Here is a 26184-nt window from a genome sequence, read left to right on the forward strand (position 1 = left end):
AAGTTCCTTGGTACCATTCCTTTGGGACAAAACCGCCCCTACCGCATTTTCGGAGGCGTCCACTTCCAACACATATGGGAGAGAAGCATCTGGATGGCAGAGAATGGGAGCAGAGGTGAACAATTCTTTGAGCTTTTCGAAGGCTGTCTGCGCTTCGGGAGTCCACTTAAAGCGGACCCCTTGTTTCGTCAGTTGCGTGATCGGGGAGACCAGACCGGAGAAGTTCCTAATAAACTTCCTGTAAAAGTTGGAAAAACCGATGAAACGCTGTACCCCCTTTTTGTCGGCGGGTATTGGCCAATCTAAGATCGCCGTGACTTTCTGGGGATCCATCGCGACCCCCGCGGAAGAGAGAACCAGTCCCAAGAATGTCGTTTCGTGCTGTTCGAAACAGCACTTTTCTGCCTTTGCGTATAGCCCGTGTTGACGCAACCGTTCTAATACCCGTATCACGTGACCCCGATGAACCTCCAGTGAAGGGGAAAAAATTAAGATGTCATCCAAATAAACCACCACAAAAATATCAAGAAGGTCACGAAAAACATCGTTGATAAAGTGCTGAAAGGTCGCCGGTGCATTACAGAGCCCGAACGGCATCACCAAGTACTCGTAGTGACCGAATCTCGTACGGAAAGCCGTCTTCCACTCATCCCCCTCCCTGATACGGACAAGGTTATAGGCCCCCCGCAGGTCTAATTTAGTGAATATCGTTGCCGATCTCAATCTCTGGAGGAGCTCGGGGACTAGGGGTAAAGGATAACGATTCTTTACCGTTATTTTGTTCAGGTCACGGTAGTCTATGCAGGGCCGTAACGATTTGTCCTTCTTCTCTACGAAGAATAACCCGGCCCCGGCTGGGGATGTGGATGGACGAATAAATCCCTTCCGAAGGTTCTCATCAATGTATTCCCTCAGTACTCCTGATTCTGCTTCGGACAAGGGAAAGATACGGCCGAATGAGATTTCAGATCCGGGTAGGAGGTCTATGGGGCAGTCGTAGGAACGGTGCGGAGGGAGAACGTCAGCTCCTCGCTTACTAAAGACGTCTAAGAAGTCATGGTAGGCCGGGGGAATAACCTGGGATAGATCGGTGTCGCCATCCAAGCACAGGAGGAACCGGGGAACCACGGATCCTGTGACGTGGCAGTGACTCAAACAATAGGGTGAGCAAAATTGAACTGTTCCCTTTTCCCAGTCAATCTGGGGGTTATGGGCCCTCAGCCAAGGGAGGCCCAGAATGACTGGAAAAAGGGGGGATGCGATGGCATCCAAATGGAGGAACTCCTGGTGATGGTCTGCCATTGTGGTGAAAATGGGTGGTGTCTCCTGGTCCACCACCCCTGATTTTATACGGGACCCATCTGCCAAGAAGATGTTGAACCCCCTTTCTTTGGTCTGGAGAGGGATTTTTTGCCAGTGGGCAAAAGTCAGATCGATGAAGCAACTACAGGCTCCTGAGTCAACGATTGCGGTCACCGACAATGTTCCTCCGGGGAGCTGTAAAGACACAGGAATGGCCAGGTAACTCGACTGATCATCCCTTCCTGCGGGTAGAGTAAAAGAAACGGGCGTGGACTTACTCATTTTAGCAGGACAGGAGCGCACCTGATGACCAGCTTCCCCGCAGTACAGACATAGGTTCTGTGATAGTCTCCTTTGACGTTCCTCGACCGATAAGTGGGAACGGGCCAATCCCAGCTGCATGGGTTCCGGGTTGTCCCCTGTTTCCGTGCTTCGCGGATGGTTCCCTGGGGTTGGAGCTGTATCTCTGGAAGGAATCCATGCCACCTTTTGACCCTGACTGCTCTTTTCCAGCCGACGTTCCCTTAGTCTACGGTCAATTTGAATGGCCAACTCAATCAGTTTTTCCAGGGAGTCAGGTAGGCCTACTCGCGCTAGTTCGTCCTTGAGAGACTCAGACAGCCCGATGCGGAACTGGTGACATAAGGCCGCATCGTTCCATCTGGTGTCTCCCATGCAACGCCTAAAATCGGACGCGTATTCTTCGGCTGTCCGGCGGCTCTGCGGAAGCAGCTCGCTGAGGGTCGTCATACAAGACGGCCATGGCCCGAAAGAACTCGGTCACGGAGTCAAGATGGGGGTCGTGCTTCTCCATCAGACGGTGAGCCCAATCCTGGGGCTCATCCTGAAGGAGGGAGACTATAAACCCCACCTTGACGGTCTCAGTGGTGAACGTGCGGGGTTGTAAGTCAAAGTATAGGGTGCAGGCGTTCCGGAAGGCTCGGAAGCGGCTCCGGTCACCACGGAATCGTTCCGGCAGAGGAACGCGGGGTTCAGGAGCTAGGGATGTGGCAACCGCTCCGGATACCGGGTTAGCGGGAGGTCCTGCAGGTGGAGGACTCTGAGCAGGGGGAGTCAGGGGGGCTAATGACTCCATGCGGTCCTCCAGTCGGGCGCAGCGACTGTGGAAGTTCTGAAAAGCCTGGGTCAAGGTGGCCAGGTGCTGACAAATATCCTCTAGGGACGCCGGTCCACTTCCTGGCTCTGTCATGGCCGCAAGGTACTGTTATGATCCGCCAGGGGGTGCCTCAGGCTGCCAACTGACAGACCTACTCAGAGCGTGGGGTCTAAGCCCGGGCTGTGCTTTCACCAGAGCCCCTGATGGTGGGGATGGACTTGAAACAGTCCCGGGCCAGGTCACGACCTCCGAGCAGGCCCGCCAGTGGCTGAGGAGACCTTTGGGGACAGGTACCGGGAGAGCCAGATATGAAGAGGATGGCGGCCCCAGCAGGGTAGTAACGGATCGTGGGCCCGTGAGGGTAAGCGGGGTACAGAATCGGTAGGCGAGAGTAGTCGGGTCACACGCAGGGTCAGCAGGGAAGTCAATCCGTAGAATGGTCAGGGCAATCCGGGTCAAACGCAGGAGCAGGCAGAATAGTCAGGACAATCCGAGTCAAACGCAGGAGCAGGCAGAGTAGTCAGGACAATCCGGGTCAAACGCAGGAGCAGGCAGAATAGTCAGGGTCAATCAGGGTCACAAGATAGGTGCAGGAACTCAGGATCACAGGAAGACCTTGCGGCAATCTGTGACAGTGCAGGGCATCTTTAAATAGTGCGCCCTGCACTCGTCCCGGCGCGATCTGCCGCCAATGCGCATGCGCGAGGGACGGAGCCGCGATCGCGGACCATTGAGCCGCGATCCCTGACAGGTGATTTGTTTGTGTACATATCCAGCTGGTGGGTTGGAGCCTTTCTACTGCTATAGCTACTGGTCTCCAATCCTGACACTTGACTATGGCACCTTGTTTTAATTCTAAGGTCAGCCATAGACAAGTAAAAAACTGAACGTTCTGTCAAGCGAAAAACAAAAATGGCGCATATGATTGTGCCATAATTTGTTTTGTTTCTCTAAACAAAATCCAGCATGTTGGATCAGGCACTTTTTATTGTGACATGAAAATTGTGTATCGCAGCAGGCACACTAATGATGTGAAAAGTGAATGACCAGAAATCTTCATTCGGTTTTTGACTCATCTATGTCCTACTTTACTCTGTACTGCAAAAATGGCAGTTGGGAGCTCAGTGGTTGTTATAGGCAACAAGAAATGTTTTTTTTTTAGGAAACATTTAATACATCTTTCAGTGATTCAGAGCTGGTAAGCTTCCACTGAGAGATAGGAACAAAATGATAAAACCATTGTACTATGAAAAGGGAAACCCAGAGGCAAGTTTCAAGAACATGGGACACAGTTTGGTACCTGTCTGTGCAACACATCAAGTATAGCAAGTACTGATTTGCCTATCTACACTATTTCTAGATTACAAAGCAAACTCATATGCAGGCTAACAGCATATGTGGACACAGCATCTAACAAGAAAAAAGGAACAAAGTTTGGTATCTGTCTATGCAGCACAGTTTATTTTTAAAAAAATTAAATGTTTGTAGTGCTTTCTACTGTGTTTCTAGTCAACTGATGTTGTGTAGAAAATACTTAGTTGTGTAATTGTATGTACTGTTTATATTGTTTCTTATTATCTTATGATCGTATTATCTCTTCTACTCTAAAAACATACACACATGCAGAATTCAGCATGTGTGGGAACAAAATCTAATAAGGATCAATGGCATAATTATAAGAGACATTTCAGGAATATGTCTATGAAGCCCAGCAAGCACGGGCGGACTGACAACTCATGGGGCCCCCGGGCAATAGGGGATCTGGTCTTCCACAGTACACACAACATGGAAATGCAATTATTTTAGTAAATACAAACTGCTAAATACCTTTTCTCATCAGCAGTTAGAGCAGTCTTGTGACTGCTATCAATGTCCAGCAGAGCACTGCTAAACCTGCAGGAGGAGTTTTCATTCTGCTCTGACTGTCCTATGCAACTGCATAACCCCTGACCCTCTGTCTGGACAGTGTTAATTGGCCCTGTGCTGATCACATGCACTTTCTCAAGAAAAAAAAACCCTCTAGCAATATACACCAAACTAAGAGAAGACAGGGTCAAACAGCCTTTTCACACAAAGCGGAGGATTAATCCCTTCCACAGTAAATATAACAAACATGCTTTCCTGCATAGACAGACTGATTTTACTGTTGTGGGTATTGTAACACTTTAATTGAGCCCTATGAAGCCCCCCATACAAACGTGAGTTCTGTGACAAAATGACTATAGATAACGCACAGAGGAAGAAAAAGACACATGAGCAGCAGTAACAATGTCCGAGTGCAGGGGCGGACTGACAACTCATGGGGCCCCCGGGCAATAGGGGATCATGGGGCCCCTGTGTCCTTGCCCAAACTCAAAAAAGCCTATGAAAAAGGTACCAGGGGCATCTCATGGGGCCCCCTACTGACCCCGGGCCCTTGGGCAGTGCCCGAGTTTCCAAATGGTCAGTCCGCCCGTGCCAGCAAGTATAGCTTTAGTTTATAAAACATTTAAATAAAATACTTGTAGTGCATTACAGTGCAGTTTTTGCAACTTATGCTGTGTAGCAAATTTGTAATTTGATGAACCAATTTCTTTATTTATATTGTTTCTAAGTTTCATTATCTCTTGTAGTCTACAGACATACATACATACAACATAACAACATGTGAGCTCAACATCATACGTGGTACAATAGCACAATTATCTGAAAGCATTTCTCTAACTTTAGCCCTTGTGTTTAAAAAAAATAATAATAATGATAAATCTGATTTTTATGTACAATTAACATCAGCCTGGCCCTGTGGTGACTGCCCTAAGCTCAGCTCAGAGGGCTCATTATTGCTTGAAAGGCCAAAAAGAACTCTCTTTTCTTCAAGTTTGCTCTCCTAACAAGAGCCTCCAAAGTCACAACTGGAACTGACAGATTCACAGACAGTGCTGTGCTCCTGGCTTCCTGTCAACTGCTAGAACAAGCCAAGTTATCCAGATGAGATGTTACTGTGCTCGTCCCCAATGGAGGCCAGCAGAGAAGACAGAGCGCTGTTCAGCCCAGTGACCTGAAATTAATTGCAACACTTATGGAAGTCGTTTTTTCTTCAATAATATTTGTAAACCTGGTAAGTACAGGTCAGAGTTTTTACTGAAAGTCTGCAGCTTTCTTCCCCTTGGTTGCTCACGTCAAGTATAATCAACATCAAGTGGTGTCTGGTACGTCACTAAAATCAGCAGCTCTACTTTTTACTGTACCTCTTAGGGAGAAGCGGTAAGGCTTTTTATGTACAACTATATTATACACATATTATTAGAATAATTTTTATCAACTGAATAATTAACTTGTAGGTAAGCATCAAGTAGACTTAAGACCATCATCTCAGTAGAACGCAACAGTTTTTGTGAAATGTTTCCCTAGATGTAAACAAGTAACAAAGCACACTGGACAACATGGGTTGATTTACTAAAACTGGAGAGTGCAAAATCTGGTGCAGCTGTGTGGTGGCCAATCAGCTGCTAACTTCAGCTTGTTCAAATAAATTTTGATAAAAAACCTGAAAGCTGATTGGTTACTATGCAGAGCTGCATCAGATTTTGCACTCTCCAATTTGAGTAAATCAACCCCTTTGGGACACCATAAACTGTAAACATTGCAAAAAAATATTGATAGTTGCAAATTGTATTGATTGTTGCAAATTATGGATTATCAGTTTCCTGTTTGACAGTAAAGTGTCCAAGGACATGCTATTATCACTCTGGCACCTAATGTCAGGGCAGGGCTGTGGAACGGACAGGTAGGCCTAGTGGCAGGGTAACGCACTGGCTGACGACAACCACCACCAACAGACCGAAGTCCCTCAGGGCGCAGAGTCTAAGTCCCAGGCTGCCCTTCACCAGGGCCCCTGATGGTGGGGATGGACTTGACGCAGCCAGGAACCAGGTCGTGGCCCCCGAGACACCCCGGCTGCGGTAATGGCCGCCGCCAATGGCGTGTAGCTGGTAAGAATGACAATAGCGTAGTCAGGCAGGCCGGGTCGACAACAACGGGACAAAAACGGTACAGAACAGTAGACAGAGAATCACAGGTCACGGGCCGGGTTCAGCAACGGAAGGTCAGATCGAAGGAAACCACAGAGAATGGTCTTAGTCACAAGCCGAGTCAGATACCAGAAGAGTCACGACAGTATACACAGAGCTGTAGCAAGACAAAGACACAAGACACAAGTGCAAAGAGCATGTGCGGATCACAGGCTTATATGTACTCAGCCACACCCCTCTGGGGGATGGACCTCAGAGACCTGAAGGCATAAAAGCTTCCCACCATGCTCAGCAGAAATCCAAGATGGATGCCAGCACATGGAGTAACATAACCTCTGGGAAAAGGTAGGACCTTGACACCTATATTGTTTAATCACTGCCTTTTAATCTTACTTTACAGCAGTAAAATCCTGGGTCTGCGTGGCAGGTAAGTATCTGAATCCAGGACAAATGTGCATATCGAGTAAGTTGGGATAAAAAAAATCATAAGAGTGAATGAAGTTCCTCTTTTAAGTTGTCAAATGCAATTTTAAACAAGTAATATTAAAACTTCTAAACTGCCAAAACTTTTTTTTTTAGCTTTAGATACACGTTGGATTAGAACTGCCGCCAAGGGCTTAACGCTGTTTGTTTCCTGCTGGGTAGAGCCACCCTGTTTGTCCTGAAGAACAATATTACAGAAAGTAAAATCCAAAATTTTACAGTTGTCACCAAAACAGGAGGAGAGGAGAAATCTTCCAACGGGGACACCTGTTCTGGTGACAACTGTCTAAGAAGGAAATCTGACTCACTTTCTACAGATGTGCTTTCACTTCCTGATGCATCTCCAGCACAGGAAGTGAAAACAAATCTCCCAAACTGAACAGAGACAATAGACATTTTAGCCCTTCTCTACTCTAGCCAAATCTATTTATTAAACTAGCAACATAAATTTCTTAGGAATCTGAGAAGCACAACATGAAATTCTATAATCGTAACTACATTTTAACAGTTCCTTTATTTATGGTTATTAATGGTTTTTAGACCAGTGTTTCTCAACCATTTTCCAGCCAAGACACCCTTTAAAATTCTGCACCCCATTCTAAAATGTAAACTAATAGTTTTACATATCCACACATGTAGGACACCCAGCATTAGAGGTGATTTGTTCTTACAAAGTATACAGATCTTTGCACACTTGTAATGACTAGCATCCCAGCGTTTCTTCTCCCTCATTCTCTCTTCCCCTTGCAGCTAACATGGCCCCAGTGCTTAAAGAGAGGGGTAGGGGATTAAACAAGGATGCTGTGCAGGTGCCCGACATCCTTGTTATCAACCGACAACATCAGCGGCTCTTAGAACACTAGCGGCTGGCCCACACAGTGCCCTAATTTGTAATGTTGCTCAACAAAACCAAGGCATCAGTACAGACTTGATCCACCCACTGGCATGTACACAATTGTGGGAAATTTGGGGCAATTTTTCAGGCACCCCTGAAGAACCCAGAAGGCATCTACACATGTATGCACATGGCTCTTCTCCTCTTTTTTACTAATTGAGAAAACAAGTTTGATGTTAAAAGAGTTTATCCTTTCATCTTGTGCAATCTGGCATAAAGGTTAGCACTGGTCAGGGATAGCACAGCTCCTGTCATGTTATGCTTTCAATGAAGACAATAAATAATACAGTTGCAAGAAAAAGTATGTGAACCCCTTGGGATCACGTGGAGTTTTGCATGAATTGGGCATAAAATGTGCTCTGAACGTCATCTAAGTCACAACAATGGAAGAACACAGTCTGCTGAACATAATACTACACAAACATTAGATGTTGCCATGGTTTAATTGCACATAACATGTAAACATTCACAGTGCAGGGAGGAAAAAGTATGTGAGGCCCTAGCTTAATGACTTCTCCCAGAGCTAATTGGAGCCAGGAGACAAAAAGTATCTCCAAAAGCCTTGATGTTCATGTGTCCACGGTAAGACAGACTGTCTACAAATGGAGAAAGTTTTGCACTGTTGCTACTCTCCCTAGGCGTGGTCGTCCTGTAAAAATGACTGCAAGAGCACAGCGCAGAATGCTGCATGAGATAAAGAAGAATCCCAGAGTGTCAGCTAAAGATCTACAGAAATCTCTGGCACATGCTAACATTTTTGTTGACACATCTACAATAAGGAAAACATTAAACAAGAATGGAGTACATGGGAGGACACCACGGAGGAAGCCATTGCTGTCCAAAAAGAATATTGCAGCACGTTTGAAGTTTGCAAAAGAGCACCTGGATGTTCCACAGCACTACTGGCAAAATATACTGTGGACAGATGAAACCAAGATTGAGTTGTTTGGGAAGAACACACAACACTATGTGTGCAGAAAAAAAGGCACAGCACACCAACATCAAAACCTCATCCCCACTGTAAAACATGGCGGAGGGAGCATCATGGTTTGGGGCTGCTTTGCTGCCTCAGGGCCTGGACGGATTGTTGTCATTGATGAGAAAATGAATTCCAGAGTTTATCAAGACATTTTGCAGGAAAACGTACAACCATCTGTCCGCCAACTGAAGCTCCGCAGAGGATGGGTGATGCAACAGGACAATGACCCAAAGCATACAAGTAATTCAACAAAACAATGGCTGCAACAGCACAGGATACGCCTTCTGGAGTGGCCCAGTCAGAGTCCTGACCTCAACCAGATTGAAATGCTGTGGCATGACCTTAAAAGAGCGATTCACACCAGACATCCCAAGAATATTGCTACACTGAAACAGTTTTGTGAAGAGGAGTGGTCCAAAATTACTCCAGATCATTGTGCAGGTCTGATCTGCAACTACAGGAAACGTTTGGTTGAGGTTATTGCTGCCAAAGGAGGGTCAACCAGTTATTAAGTCCAAAGGTTTACATACTTTTTCCTCCCTGCACTGTGAAGGTTTACATGTTATGTGCAATAAAACCATGGCAACATCTAATGTTTGTGTAGTATTATGTTCAGCAGACTGTGTTCTTCTATTGTTGTGACTTAGATGACGTTCAGAGCACATTTTATGCCCAATTCATGCAAAACTCCACGTAATCCCAAGGGGTTCACATACTTTTTCTTGCAACTGTATATACACCACACGGTCTTGTCACTTACAAATACTTGGAATATAAAAGTTATTCTATTTAGTAGCGCCTGAGGAAGGGGGGAGAACAGTTGAGAAAAAGGTACCTTCATACAAGTGTCTTTTTAGAAAATATGGTATTAGACAGCTCAGAGGTATAAGTGCACAGCAGTACTTAAATAAAGGATTTCCTGTCCTCACTGATAACAAGATGAACAGAAAACAAAGAAGCAGATACATTTTCCCTGCCTCCGCTAAGCAGAAGTTTGTACAGCAAATCCATCTTGCTATAGAAAAGTAATGTGCTCTCAGCAACTCGCCTTTTCTTTCTGTGAAGATAATGTGATGGAGGTGAAATGGCTAAAAACCAACTGTGAGCCCCTAACCAAATGTGGAAATTCCATTCTTATATTTCTTAATAACACCAGACCTGTGAAACAATCTGTAAAAACCTGATCACAAAATAAAGATAATATTAGCCATAGGTAATTGTCAGATACAATGATTGTTCAACCAAATATATGGAAATTAGCCCAGGATGCCATTGCGTAGCATTAGAAAAGATACAAAAAGACTGTCTTAAAGATAACCAAAAGTTGTGTATTTAAAAAGCAGGCAAAAAAACTGCTTGATTTCCCTTGATGGCAGGGGCAGACTGACAACTCATGGGGCCCCCGGGCAATAAAGGATCATGGGGCCCCTGTGTCCTTGCCCAAACTCAAAAAAGCCTATGACAAAAGGTACCAGGGGCATCTCATGGGGCTACTGAGCCCGGGTTCTCGGGCAGTGCCCGAGTTTCCAAATGGTCAGTCTGCCCCTGCTTGATGGTTACCAGATGTGTGTAAACAGAGAAAGTCAGTATTATTTCATTGTAGCACATTACTATGGTTATGACTGGCTAAAACCTAACCTAACTAAGTTTTCCAAGCAACTAATACTATACAGTAAACACAGAAATGTGCTTAAGTCAACTGATTCATTCAATTTACCTAAACGTCTGCATTATAATCTGGGCAGCACAGTGGCTAAATGGTTAGCACGTCTGCCTGGCAGTATTAGGGTCGTTGGTTTGAATCCCAACCAAGGCATCACCTGCCTGGAGTTTGCATGTTCTCCCTGTGCCTGTGTAGGTTTCCTCCGGGTACTCCAGTTTCCTCCCACACTCCAAAGACATGCTGGTAGGTTAATTGGCTCCTGTCTAAATTGGTCCTAGTATGTGTATGTATGAATGTAAGTTAGGGACTTTAGATTGTACGCCCCTTGAGGGTTAGGGACCGATGTGAATGTACAGTATATATATGTGTAAAGTGCTGCGTAAATGGATGGCGCTGTATAAGTACCTGAAATATATAAATAATCTGTAGAAAAAGAAAACCCAAAACATCATACAGGGTCCTTAACAGCAGCAGGAGTTTTCTTACTGTAGTCTGTGCTGTGCAAAGCTCCCCACACATTCCCAGCTGATTGTGCCATCTTTGTGCAGCGATAAACCCTAAAGGGGTCACTGAAATATACTGGGTCCCCCTCACCTGTTCACAGGCCCCGTTTCCGATCCCAGACTAACAAAATGAAGGCTCAATCTGGGGGTCTTTTTAATATTTATTTCTGGTCTTGAACAAAATGCAGGGAGGAGGGTTAAGTGTTCTGGATACACAAGGCACACAAATCTTGGAGGACAGCTTCCTGATTATCTATATCCCAGCAGTATTAGGCCATGTAGTAGCCAGGCTCCGAATAATGCTGACAGAATAGGGGACATCCAGGAAATCTGCAACCCTATGCAAGAAGTCAGAGTCCTTAAGCAGCAACTTCCTGCATTTCGCCCTCAAGAAGTACTTCCACATCTGGAGATACTGGCAGCCGAGCTTCCATAGATGTGTAGGAGAAAGGGGGGAGGGGTGAAAGGGTTAAAACACTATCTTTATCTGCTGCTTCTGCTGTGATCTGTATTTTGCTTTGGAACTAATAAATTATTTAGGTGGTTGTAAACCCTTACATATAACCATTAAAGTGACTAGCTTCAGAAGATACACATAGATGAAACAACAGCAACTCAGCCACAAAGAGGTAGGCCATGTAAAATGACTGAGCGGGGTCAGCCCATGCTGAAGTGCACAGTGCGCAGAAGTCGCTGTTTGCAGAGTCAATGGCTAAAGACCTCCAAACTTCAAGTGGCCTTCAGATTAGCACAACTGTGCATAGAGAGCTTCATGGAATGGGTTTCCATAGCCGAGTGACTGCATCCAAGCCTTACATCATCCAAGGCTTACATCAGGTGCAGTGGTGTAAAGCATGCCACCACTGGACTCTAGAACAGAGGAAACGCGTTCTCTGGAGTGACAACTCATGCTTCTCTGTCTGACAATCCAATGGACGTGTCTGGGTTTGGCCAGGAGAACGGTACTTGCCTGACTGCATTGTGCCAAGTGTAAAGTTTGGTGGAGGGGGATTACGGTGTGGGATTGTTTTTTAGAGGTTGGGCTTGGCTTCTTAGTTCCAGTAAAGGGAACACTTAAGCATCAGCATACCAAGACATTTTAGACAATTTCATGCTCCCAACTTTGTTCAAACAGTTTTGGGATGGGCCCTTCTTGTTCCAACATGACTGCGTACCAGTGCACAAAGCAAGGTGCATAAAGACATGAATGAGTGAGTTTGGGGTGGAGGAACTTGACTGGCCTGCACAGAGTCCTGACCTCAACCTGATAGAACACCTTTGTGATAAATTAGAGCAGAGACTGTGAGCCAGGCCTTCTAATCCGATATCAGTGCCTGACCTCACAAATGCGCTTCTGGAAGAATGGTCAAACATTCCCATAGACACCCTCCTAAACCTTGTGGACAGCCTTCCCAGAAGAGGTGAAGCTGTTACAGCTGCAAAGGGTGGGTCAACTCATTATTGAACCCTATGGACCCAAAGTTCATGAGTGTGTAAAGGTAGGAGCAGGGGCGGACTGACCATTTGGAGACTCGGGCACCTTTTCATAGGCTTTTTTGAGTTTGGGCAAGGGCACAGGGGCCCCATGATCCCCTATTGCCTGGGGGCCCCATGAGTTGTCAGTGCGCTCCTGGGTAGGAGTCCCAAAACTTTTGGCAAGATAGTGTATGTTAAAGTGGATTCTTCATAGCATAGTGTGCTAGAAAGGTTTAGACATTTTAACTCGTATATCTCTGTGTTCTGTCAAAAGCAACTAGTGCTTGTGTATATACAGTAAGTAGCTCTGTTTAAGATTCCTACAGATGCCTTACTCGGCTTTAAATTTTACATTAGTCTAATGTCAAAAATATATGTTTCACCTCCAGAAATGGCAATATACCATAAATATTCATGAAAATCCCTGGTGTGCATTATATTCATTCAGGAAATGTTTTCTCCAGTAGACTGTGTATTGTCATCTACTTAGAAATCACCAACAGGCAGTTTTATTTTGCTGACTACTAGATGAAATTCTGTGCTCTGTTTGCATTTGACACTGCAGCCTTTCCCTGTAAATTGCTTAAAATTTGAAATGACAAACTGTGGAATGTTTAAATAGCTGACTTCAAATTCATTTTTGTTCTCCTCTTGCATTTTAGGAACTCTCTAGGGAGCATCTGTTACATACACTATGTTCTATGTAACATTTCATATTGTCATGACCACTACTAGCCTAATGATAACAATCTATAAACTTAAATGATAAATGTCATGGTCCACGCAAGCTTGCATTTTAGTATAACATGTTACCAAGTAAGAAAAAGTGTTTTCAAGAAGTTAGGAAAAACAAATACTTACTTAATTTGTTGGACTTTAATTTGCTGCTCTCTAGTGGCAATGCTGTGTATGACATCTGGCACATCAAAACCCATTTTATGTAAGTACTTTGTTTCATAAAGCACTTCTAGGATTGTTGGATCCAAATTAACAAATAACTCCTACATATAAAAACAGTCACTTTAGACATTGAACATAAGCAATAAACATATACTAAAATACTACACAAACTGATTAATAAAAAAAAATTGCATATGCACTTGTTAAGTTTCTATGTTCAAAACTGAGCTGTAAACAAAGTATCATAGTACTGCTGTGGTATAGTATAGTACCGAGTACTGGGATAACATATAGGCATTGGTATTACTTTTCACAATTTCATATTTTGTTTCAGTAGGTTTTTATCCAAGCAATTTTTTTTCGGTAGAGAAGGAACATAGCACTTAGACCTTGCTATTCCAATTCAAGGAGGAAACAAAAGCAGGGGTTTTCTATTAGCTTGCTGAAAGTTGTAAACTGTTAATTGCATTGGGAGCATAAAATGAGATATGAGACCTATGTCAATAGACAAATGCATCTTGCTTTTGATATCAGTTTGAGATGCTTCTGTGATTAATTAGGATTCATTGACAGGTGCATTCAAGCTCCTTTTGCAATCATACGGATTTGTTTGGAAAGAGAAACAGATATGAATGAACTAAAGGTCTTTAACACAGTCCCTTTAAATCACTTTCACACTCCCAAGATGTCTTGATTTATCAAGAGAAAAAACTGCTTAAAGTGGTTGTAAATCCTTCCATATATATATATATATATATATATAGTGAAGTGACTGGCCTCAGGTGATACACAGAGATGAAACAAATCCTCCCCACATAAGTTGTATCTGTCTATCTGCAGTCTTCTCTTCTCTACATCCATCCAAAGTCCAGAATTTATAAAGCTTTTCTGAGAGTTCAGAAAACAAGGGGTGGAGAGTTGAAATTACACACTGCAAAGTTCAGTGAGGAGAGAGCTGATTGGAGGGAAGGGACACACCCCCTTCACACAGGAACAGAGCTGAGGCTGTCAATCATAGGCTGTGTGCTGGAGGTCCCTCCTCGTCACCATTTTTCTCTTGGTGTCAGGAAAACTTGTTAGAAGTGATTCATGCTGATAACAGAGGAATGAAGATGCAGACAGAAATGACACTTAGTGCCCTGTATTGAGACAAGTACACATTATGGAGTGATATGCTTTGTTCATATTTCATGTCTGAGGTTTACAACCACTTTATAGAATTCTGATACTTTGGATATACTGTATAATATAAAAAGTGTATAATATTAAATACCTTGGTTTCTGGGTGCCTGACCAACAATGATGCATGCAGACCAGTTTTGGCCAGTTCTGCACATTTACACCAGCCTCTGTAATACAATAGCTCAAACTCAACAAGGACAGAGGCCATTTTGTTGTAGCTTCGAATGATCTTTTTCATTTCTTGTCCCTATAGAGGTAAAATAGATCATTTATTTTATATATTTAAAGTTGTATTTTACTATGTGCATGCAATACTGGTACTTGATATGCAAATTGAAAAAGCTAAAGTACTGAATACATTTCAATAGCCAACAAGGAATTACTGCCCCTTCCTTGAGCCATAGTGGAGGTCTAATTCTGGAGTGTTAGCCTATTCCACTCCTGCTTGATGATTCAAATCCTGCTCCCAGTTCCCTCCTCATTATTCACAGGTACTAGCCCAGTGCTCATGATATTTGGCAGAAAGATCTATCTTAATAATGATATCAACAAAATAATAGTCATTGCAGCTAGTATGTTGAGCCTATAGGCAACCACTTGTTGATTGTTTAATATCTGTATTGTGGCCTCAATCATGGTCAGTAAATTGCAGCAATACATGACTTCTGTTTGGATCAGTGCAGATAGCCAACTTTTTGTTTCCTTAAGGTTGTATCTCATACCCTATAGCATAATAGCAGAACCTTATTATTTAATTTAGATTAATTCCAGTAAAATAAAATTCCAGCTTTTGCTGATTTATAAAGATACAAAAGAAGACTTTACAAAGAAAAAAAAAACCCAAAGGCAACTTGGATCTTTAAACCTGGTTTTGATTCTAAATACAAGACAAAGCTTTGCTTTATGGTATACTGCAAATAATGTACAGTTCTGCACTTTCCATGTACCAATAAAAAGTATACAAACCTGCAAAAGCTCCATTTTTGTTTTAAGGAATCTCATTGGTTGGTCAATTTTTCTGTATAGTTGTCGAGCCCACATGATTTTCCCTGTTATCTACAGACATCAAGATAAAAAATATAAACATTTTTATCTTCCAAAGCCACATCTTGAAACAATTAAAAGTAGTATGATGTCAACTTATAAATGTGTATTATGCCATGGAAATTATTAAATATTTGTACATTACTTATGCATTATATGTACTCACCGGGGGTACATTTCGAGGTGTTGGAGGACTGTCTTTATGCTTCTGATAAAGTTTTCGCACCATATCCAAGTCTCGACTGTATCTCTGCAGTACTACCATATATTTTTCCCCAAAGTCAAGATGGTTCTTTCCAATTCTTTCAAACTTAAGCAGCAGATTTACCATCTGCTCAGTCTAATTAGAAACAGAACAAATTACCATTTCATTTGAAAAGCTTGTAAGTTAGAGCATTTCTAGATATCATTCAAAAACAAAACAGAAGAAATGTTAAAAAGCCCTGTGATCATTTATACTTAAATCAAGTACTAGAATCAAATGGTTATTTTGTTTCCATCTGTAGGATCTAACTTGTTGTACCAGTTAGCCACACACCAAAGATAGGAGGTGAGAGTACTTGGAATGAAAATCTGAAATATAGGATCGTGGAGTAATATTTTCATGTTTGTCACATGTCTACCAGAGCAAATTTGTCACGTCTACAAGGGCTAATTAGTAATGCAACCTAGCCAAGGGGTAAGAAAATGTATTTATTTTGGAACACTAAGGGCTTGCTGCACATAGGAAACAATTGTTTTCCATGTGCCCCATTCACACCATAATGCTGGTGTTAAGTGTGGTGCATTGCAGTGTAAAAAAGTGCAGAATGCCTGTATTTTTCAGCACTAGTCTGGATGGCACCACATGTCACTGCACATCGGCACAACACACTGCGCTGCTGTACAGTGACATGAACGAAGTGTCACTATGTGACACAAATCAGAGGATGAGGTCTGCACTGTTTCAAGTGTTCCAATTTGATAACAGATGTGCACATGTGGTGTGCACAGGGTCCTTCCCTCAAGGCAAAACAATGGCCAACGGGTGGTTCTGAGGAAGGTACCCTGCATGGATTCAAATGGAGAAACAGAAAAAGGGCGCACCGACCTAGTGCATTATCGTTTAAAATAATTTATTAAAGAAACAAAAATAGGTATCATACTCACAATGGACATAATAACACAGGCATGTCAAACTGAACAAGGTGTATGATCCAAACAACATCTGAGTCCATGCGATGGAACCCTGGATGACCAACTTTCTAACGCGTTTCGAGGACACAACCTCTTCCTTAGGGCCAACTCCGGTCCATTGTGAGTATGATACCTATTTTTGTTTCTTTAATAAATTATTTTAAACGATAATGCACTAGGTCGGTGCACCCTTTTTCTGTTTCTCCATTTGTATCCAGTGTATTCGGACCACCCCGGTCTGTTGAGGGCAGCAAGCAGTGCATATTCCAGAAAATTCCAGAACATTCCTATTGGGTCTACTGAGTCCTTTCCTAGCGCAGGAGTAAAGTGTTTGTTGTGTTGGATTTGACCCTGCATGGATTACTTGACTGATGTGACATTGCACCAATAAAATTGTGTATACACATTTGCAATGGAGTGCTGTTGACGTGTGACGTGACGTGTCATTATTTCAATATGTGACACATTAAAGTGGTTGTAAAGGCAGATTTTTTTTTTACCATCATGCATTCTATGCATGAAGGTAAAGAACCTTCTGTGTGCAGCTCTCCCCACAGCCCCCACAATACTCACCTGAGCCCCCTCTTGATTCAACAATGTGCACAGGAGGTCTCTTTCTCCAAATTGACTGACACACAGCAGTGGGGGCCATTAGCTGTCAATCACGGCTAGTGAGCCAATGAGGATAGAGCAGAGGGCAGGGCCGAACCGCAGCTCTATGTGTCTTATGGATGCATAGAGAAGGGCTCAGGAGCGAGTATGCACCAGTGTCCCCATAGCAAACGGCTTGCTATTAGGGACACTAGTTAAGAGGGAGTAGCCAAGAGCCCCGGCAGGGGACCTGAGAAGAAGAGGATCAGGGCTGCTGTGTGCAAAACCATTACACAAAGCAGATAAGTATGACATGTTGGTTATTTTAAAAAAAATGCTTATAATATTAGTTAAAAGCTGATTGGCTGCCATGCACAGCTGCACCAAATTTTTCACACTCCAGTTTTAGTGAATCAAAACCAATACAACTCTATGGGAAAAGCCCAGCTAACCTGCTCCAAACGTGCGGCACTGCACAGCGGCACTGTGAAAGGTCTCTAATTCTTTTATTTCCTATGACCAGAAGTGCCACCTTGTGGACATAATTGGACATTTTGGACACCTCAAAGTTTTGTGACCAAAGTGACAGTTGAGATTATGCTGTATTGTGTCACAACTGAGAGCATATTTTAGTGATGAAATTCAACCTCAGAACTGTCACAAAACTTATACATGTTAGAGGGCACTTTTTAAACACATGTAAATATTTTCATTTACCATTTTTTTTGCAAAAACTGCCTACAGAATACAAACTTTCTCTAAATTGCATCAGAAAAACAACAAGGCACAAATTACAAAAAACTGCAAACAATAAGAGAGTTTTGATAAATGTGCTGTATTTGTTTAAAGAGTATGCTTTGTTTTTATGTGCACACTAATAAATAGTATACTTACAGTCAAAGGTTTTTCAAACCAAGAATCCACAAATGCTTGAAGTGATTGGTAAAGACCTTCTATCTGATTCTTGAATTCAACATAGTCTTTATCAAACTGAAAATAAATAAATAAAAATGTCATCTGTCACATTTGTTGGCTTTTATAGTAGTTTATTAACAATCCCACCATCTGGAGGCAGATCTAATGCTACAGAAGCAAACATTTATACCTGTGGGCAAAAAACTGGGTGCTTTATTGTCTTCTCATCTATTCCCAAAATATGAAGAAGCAGCATACATTTTACAAAGTAAATTTGTAGGATGGTGTTAAGAGGCTCCAGGAAGTTTATTGGTAATGCTTGTTGCGGGTTTGAGGGTCGGGGTGCATTTGCATGTTTGTTCTGTAGGCATCACCTTTCCCCTAGTGCTGTGGTGGGCAACCTTTTTTTTCAACTGAGCCAAATCTCGCCAAAACCACGATTGAAATTTATTTTGAGAGCCACATTTTTAAAACTGAAAATACATCTCCCATATAGTAATTCATCCCCCATAGTAATTCATCCCCCATATAGTAATTCATCCCCATAGTAATTCATCCCCCATATAGTAATTAATCCCCCATAGTAATTCATTCCCCATATAGTAATTCATCCCCCATAGTAATTCATCCCCCATATAGTAATTCATCCCCCATAGTAATTCATCCCCCATATAGTAATTCATCCCCCATATAGTAATTCATCCCCCATAGTAATTCATCCCCCATATAGTAATTCATCCCCCATAGTAATTCATCCCCCATAGTAATTCATCCCCCATATAGTAATTCATCCCCCATAGTAATTCATCCCCCATAGTAATTCATCCCCCACATAGTAATTCACCCCCCATAGTAATTCATCCCCCATATAGTAATTCATCCCCCATAGTAATTCATCCCCCATATAGTAATTCATCCCCCATAGAGTAATTCATCCCCCATAGTAATTAATCCCCCATATAGTAATTCATCCCCCATATAATAATTCATCCCCCCTATAGTAATTCATCCCCCCTATAGTAAATCATTCCCCATATTAATTCATCCCCCATATAGTAATTCATCCCCCATATAGTAATTCATTCCCCATATTAATTCATGCCCCCTATAGTAATTCATCCCCCATATAGTAATTCATCCCCCATAGTAATTCATCCCCCATATAGTAATTCATGCCCCCTATAGTAATTCATCCCCCAAATAGTAATTCATCCCCCATAGTAATTCATCCCCCATATAGTAATTCATCCCCCTTATAGTAATTCATCCCCCCTATAGTAATTCATTCCCCATATTAATTCATCCCCCCTATAGTAATTCATCCCCCCTATAGTAATTCATCCCCCATATAGTAATTCATCCCCCCTATAGTAATTCATCCCCCTATAGTAATTCATTCCCCATATTAATTCATCCCCCCTATAGTAATTCATCCCACATATAGTAATTCATCCCCCATATAGTAGTTCATCCCCCCTATAGTAATTCATCCCCCATATAGTAATTCATCCCCCATATAGTAATTCATCCCCCATATAGTAATTCATCCCCTATATAGTAATTAATCCCCCATAGTAATTCATCCCCCATAGTAATTCATCCCCCATATAGTAATTCATCCCCCATAGTAATTCATCCCCCATAGTAATTCATCCCCCATATAGTAATTAATCCCCCATAGTAATTCATCCCCCCTATAGTAATTCATCCCCCATATTAATTCATCCCCCATAGTAATTCATCCCCCATATAGTAATTCATCCCCCATAGTAATTCATCCCCCATATAGTAATTCATTCCCCATATAGTAAGTCCCCCATATAGTAATTCATCCCCCATAGTAATTCATCCCTCATATAGTAAGTCCCCCATATAGTAATTCATCCCCCATAGTAATTCATCCCCCATATAGTAATTCATCCCCCATAGTAATTCATCCCCCATATAGTAATTCATTCCCCATATAGTAAGTCCCCCATATAGTAATTCATCCCCCATATAGTAATTCATCCCCCATAGTAATTCATCCCCCCTATAGTAATTCATCCCCCCTATAGTAATTCATCCCTCATATAGTAATTCATCCCCCATATAGTAATTCATTCCCCATATAGTAAGTCCCCCATATAGTAATTCATCCCCCATATAGTAATTCATTCCCCATATAGTAATTCATCCTCCATATAGTAATTCATCCCCCATATAGTAATTCATCCCCCATAGTAATTCATCCCCCATATAGTAATTCATCCCCCATAGTAATTCATCCCCCATATAGTAATTCATCCCCCATAGTAATTCATCCCCCATATAGTAAGTCCCCCATATAGTAATTCATCCCCCATAGTAATTCATCCCTCATATAGTAATTCATCCCCCATATAGTAAGTCCCCCATATAGTAATTCATCCCCCATAGTAATTCATCCCCCATATAGTAATTCATCCCCCATAGTAATTCATCCCCCATATAGTAATTCATTCCCCATATAGTAAGTCCCCCATATAGTAATTCATCCCCCATATAGTAATTCATCCCCCATAGTAATTCATCCCCCTATAGTAATTCATCCCCCCTATAGTAATTCATCCCTCATATAGTAATTCATCCCCCATATAGTAATTCATTCCCCATATAGTAAGTCCCCCATATAGTAATTCATCCCCCATATAGTAATTCATTCCCCATATAGTAATTCATCCTCCATATAGTAATTCATCCCCCATATAGTAATTCATCCCCCATAGTAATTCATCCCCCATATAGTAATTCATCCCCCATAGTAATTCATCCCCCATATAGTAATTCATCCCCCATAGTAATTCATCCCCCATATAGTAAGTCCCCCATATAGTAATTCATCCCCCATATAGTAATTCATTCCCCATATAGTAAGTCCCCCATATAGTAATTCATCCCCCATATAGTAATTCATCCCCCCTATAGTAATTCATCCCCCATATAGTAATTCATCCCCCATATAGTAATTCATCCCCCATAGTAATTCATCCCCCATATAGTAAGTCCCCCATATAGTAATTCATCCCCCATATAGTAATTCATTCCCCATATAGTAAGTCCCCCATATAGTAATTCATCCCCCCTATAGTAATTCATCCCCCATAGTAATTCATCCCCCATATAGTAATTCATCCCCCATATAGTAATTCATCCCCCATAGTAATTCATCCCCCATATAGTAATTCATCCCCCATAGTAATTCATCCCCCCTATAGTAATTCATCCCCCATAGTAATTCATCCCCCATATAGTAATTCATTCCCCATATAGTAAGTCCCCCATATAGTAATTAATCCCCCATAGTAATTCATCCCCCATATAGTAATTCATCCCCCATAGTAATTCATCCCCCATATAGTAATTCATCCCCCATAGTAATTCATCCCCCCTATAGTAATTCATCCCCCCTATAGTAATTCATCCCCCATATAGTAATTCATCCCCCATATAGTAATTCATCCCCTATAGTAATTCATCCCCCCTATAGTAATTCATCCCCCATAGTAATTCATCCCCCCTATAGTAATTCATCCCCCATAGTAATTCATCCCCCCTATAGTAATTCATCCCCCCTATAGTAATTCATCCCCCATAGTAATTCATTCCCCCATATAGTAAGTCCCCCCTGTGTCAATTCACTTACCTTTGCTCCGCGCGTTCCTCTCGCCGTGTTCCCGCGCCGTTCTGGTCTTCAGGGTGGACTGTGAGAGGAGTTCGTCACGCTGCCCCGCCTACATCCTGGCTGCCCTGCCTACATCCTGACAGCTGCAGAGTCCTGACTTTTGGGGCGGCCGCCCGAGAGGAGGGAGGGGAGGGGGCGGCCGCCCGAGAGGAGGGAGGGGAGGGGGCGGCCGCCCGAGAGGAGGGAGGGGAGCGGGCGCCTGGCACACAGAAGAGCCGCATTTAAGTTTGTAAAGAGCCGCATGTGGCTCGCGAGCCGCGGCTTGCCGACCACTGCCCTAGCGTATGTATAGGAAGAGAACAGGGTAATGGGAAGGGACTGTTCTAGGAAGGGACGAGTTAATAGTTCATAGTTATGGGAACGTAGACAGTCTTCCCTGGCTGGGGAACACCATATCATACCTGTTCTCTAGATGCGCTCAGCACAGGGACACAGGATTGAGATTTACACTGAAGTGGGCATAAGCTTAAAACTATTATCCTGAATTAATTACATTTATGTCCCATCACATGCCTGATGTAGGGGTCCTGCATGGCTCTGAAATGTTGCATAATGGCCCTAGTGATGTGATTGGTCTTCAATAAAGTTTTCAGATGTTGGTTGAAGTACTGGCGAATATGTACATTTGAACTGTTAGTGACTAATCCCATATTACTCCCTCTGAGAGTAGGGGTCCACACCAGCAACATCTAGGTCTGAAGCCCACTGGCAGGGCCTGAAACAGGAACATAAGTGCTATGTACACTAGACCCAGTGGTGTATTTAGGTTAAAATTGTCCCCCCTTCCCCCTCGGAGAGACCCTGACACTGACAAACACCCCCCTCCCCCACAAAAAGAGCCTGACATTGACCAACAACACCCCGCCCAAGAGAGCCTTCCACTACCACCATCCCCCATACACTGGCAACCCCCCACCTCACCCCAGCAAGAGAGAAGACACTCACCTACACAGCTCTGGACATCCCCAAGAACAAGAGTCAGGCTCTTCATACACCATCAAGCAGCCCCTCTCAGATCCCACCTGGTCCCCATACTGCGTGTGTCCTTTCTTCCATCCCTTCTATCGGGGGGCTGAACTGTCCCCCAGAAAAATGCCCCTGCCCCCATGAAAAATGCTGCTGCCCCCCCTGAAAAAATGCAGCCCTAGGCAAATGCCTTGTGGTAAATATGCCCCTGACTAGAACCCACCTACAAATAGATAATGCTTCCCGACTTGGTACCCAAATGTTTCGTGGTGATTGCGTGCATGGTTCAGTTTATGAATAGATGAGAATCACATGTCAATATGAGAAGGCTACTATTAGCTATTTCTTGCCATATTGTTCTAAATAGCACCATTATTTCCACTATAAGAAATAGTTTCACATACTTCTTGCTTACGATGATCCAGGACATCATACGTCTTTGATTTGGTGTTGCTAACAATTGTTTGGTAGCGAATATTGATCTTTTCAATTCCTTCAATTCTAATATTCTGAAGATCCGCCAGACTTTCCAATACATTGCTCATGTCTGATATCTTCTCAAGCCGCTTACAAAAAGTGTCCAGTTTCCCAAATATATAATTTTCACTGAGGATACAATAGTAAGGAAAGAAAAGGAGAAAATTTATAGGCACATTAAAATGTAATTTTATGCAATTAGGAATTTAATAGCATTTTCAGTCTTGAAATTGGATTATTGAAATCCCATTTATTTAATACCTTTTTCTTTTGTGAATATATAAATCATTTTTAAATTTAATTTAATAGGTGTTAAAATGCCTTCCTTTGAAAGAGTATGGGCAAAATAAGGACACGGAGGCTACAGTAATCATTATGCTACTTCTGCAAATTAATAAACGCAAGTGGCAGTAATGCAGAAAAAATAGTTCACAATTTATGGCACCAGAAACACAATCCAGGTAGAAAATGCATCTGCTTTATGAAGTTATGTTTACACTGAAGAAAATGTCAATTCCACTAGCTTCAGTTGTAGATGTCAAGCAGACTTGGAGAGGGAAAAAGGAAAGCTACTGAGATAAACATTTTGCTGTTTATATAACATTTTAATGATTTTATAAATGTGCTTAAACTGATCTTAAACCACTTCAATATATTTATGTTTTTAAAGCCTTATTATCTTGTGGATGTGAGTTTGACCTAAACCTAGGCTGTTTGCAATTTTGCCAGTTTATCCACCAAAATCGGTGGCTGATATTTGTAAACAAACATCAGCCAGAAATCTTGCAAAATGACAGTTCCTCAGACAGATGGTGTTTGTAAACAGATGGGGTTGGGGATCCTGAGTGGTTATTGACTAAATATGGGCTCGCTCAGCATCCCTGGCCACTTTGCTGACATTCAGCAGTTGGCCAAGGATCTTCATTTATAAAGGAAGTAGCAGTGATGGGTCATTGTGTCAGTGCGTCATTATGTGGCCATTGTTTTATTGCAAAATGTGCTAGAGAGGGTGCACTGCAGTGTGCAGAGGGTTCATCCAGAATTTTTAGTATTAACCATTTCAATTTTACCCCCTTCCTGCCCAGGCCATTTTTCAGGTTTCAGCACTCTCACACTTTGAATGACAATTGCGCGGTCATACAACGTTGTACCCAAACTAAAATTTTATCATTTTCTTCACACAACTAGAGCTTTCTTTTGGTGGTATTTAATCACCGCTGGGGTTTTTATTTTTTGCTAAATTAACAAAAAAAGACCAAAAATGTTGAAAAAAAAACACGTTTTTCTTTGTTTCTGTTATAAAAGTTTGCAAATAAATAATTAAAAAATAAGGCCAAGATGTATTCTGCTACATGTCTTTGGTGAAAATAACCCACATTAGGATGTATTATTTAGTTTGTAGGAAAGTTATAGAGTTCACAAACTATGGTATAGATCTGAATATTGATCAATCCTGAAGTACTGACAGCCAATCTAATTTCTTGAGGTCCAAGAATGTCAGAACAGTACAGATATCCCCAAATGACCCCTTTTTGCAAAGTAGACAGTCCGACGTACTTCATAAGAGGCATGGCGAGTTTTTTGAAGTCAGAAAATGAAAACATTAAAAAAATTATTTTCACTATTTTTTTTTTACATACTGTCACCAGTGCAGTACAGCGTCATCATATAACTGGCATGGTGGTGAACAGGGACACTGACTGATGACAGTATGAAAAAAAAAAATATATATATATATATATATATATATATATTTTTTTTTTTTTTTTTTACATTTTGTTTTTATTTTTTTTAAGATTTTTTTTACATATTTTACTATGACCAAAGTAGTACAATGTTACCATAGTAACATTGTACTACTTTGGGGAAGTGATCAGTATTTTTTTTTTTTTACACAATTTGCTTATAGCAAAGAATTACTTTGCTATAAGCAAGCATTTACCTGAATGACATCGATTCATTCAGGTTTTTTTTTTTTGGTTTTTTTTTTTTGGTTTTTTTTTTGTGCTTAGCTGTGATTTGGCCACAGCTAATCACATGACATGTGCATGTGACCTGCTGTGACCATTCACAGCTAGGCACTAGTATACAATGGATGGCATGAATGAAGCCATCCATTGTATACAACTGTCATGTGACCTGCTGTGATTGGTCACAGCAGGTCACATGGTACCGGCAACGGGGGCCGGTACTCAGATCTGTCATCGGCCGTGTCCGAGGTACATGGCCGGTGACAGATCGCGCCGCTGCGCGGCTCTGCAACCGCGTGAACTGCGCATGTGCGGGAGGACGCCAAATGGCGTATACCCCGGAAAGCTACAGCATTTTTGCGGCCGCCAAACGGCTATAGGCCGGGCGGCTAATGGTTAACATGTGGTTACATCCCTTTAGCACCTGCTAGATTATATACATGTAGAAGCTATTGGGATTTGAGTACAGGTATACGTTGCATTGCAGGTCAGTAACCAGATCTGGGACTTGTAACTCTCCTACAATTTGTGTCTAACTGCACCATATTGGTGCTGTATCCAATGTAGCATTTGGATTTTGCAGAGCAGAATAACACTGGCCAGAGGGGGATTCCTTTGACGCAGCTTAAACATGTCTTGCAATGTATGTAAAATAAAAATCCACATTTTTTTTTTACTGCAAAATTTCCTAGAGAGGGCACGTAGAAGTGTGCAGAGGGTTCATCCAGAATTTGTATTGTTTACATGTGGTCACATCCCTTAGCAGCTGCTAGCATATATACATGTAGAAACTAATGGGATTTAAGCACAGGTATATCTTTCTTCTAGCAGG

The 26184-nt window shown here is 42.2% G+C and overlaps 1 protein-coding gene across 1 annotated transcript in view; it reads right to left on the reverse strand.

Annotated features, from left to right (window-relative positions):
• The window catches only part of LOC149452715 (dynein axonemal heavy chain 5-like), a 401888-nt gene that overhangs the window by 344024 nt on the left and 31680 nt on the right, over positions 1–26184 (reverse strand). Inside the window, exons 14-19 of the mRNA XM_089689046.1 lie at positions 23310–23511; positions 18216–18311; positions 15721–15894; positions 15477–15566; positions 14602–14757; positions 13290–13429 (exon numbers count right to left, since the gene is read on the reverse strand). Of these exons, the coding sequence (XP_089545172.1) occupies positions 13290–13429; positions 14602–14757; positions 15477–15566; positions 15721–15894; positions 18216–18311; positions 23310–23511 (858 nt within the window). The remainder of the gene's footprint in view (positions 1–13289; positions 13430–14601; positions 14758–15476; positions 15567–15720; positions 15895–18215; positions 18312–23309; positions 23512–26184) is intronic.

Source organism: Staurois parvus, unplaced genomic scaffold, assembly GCF_062004578.1.
Source record: "Staurois parvus isolate SC_StPar_1 unplaced genomic scaffold, SC_StPar_1.0 ptg000468l, whole genome shotgun sequence".
Lineage (NCBI taxonomy): Eukaryota > Metazoa > Chordata > Amphibia > Anura > Ranidae > Staurois > Staurois parvus.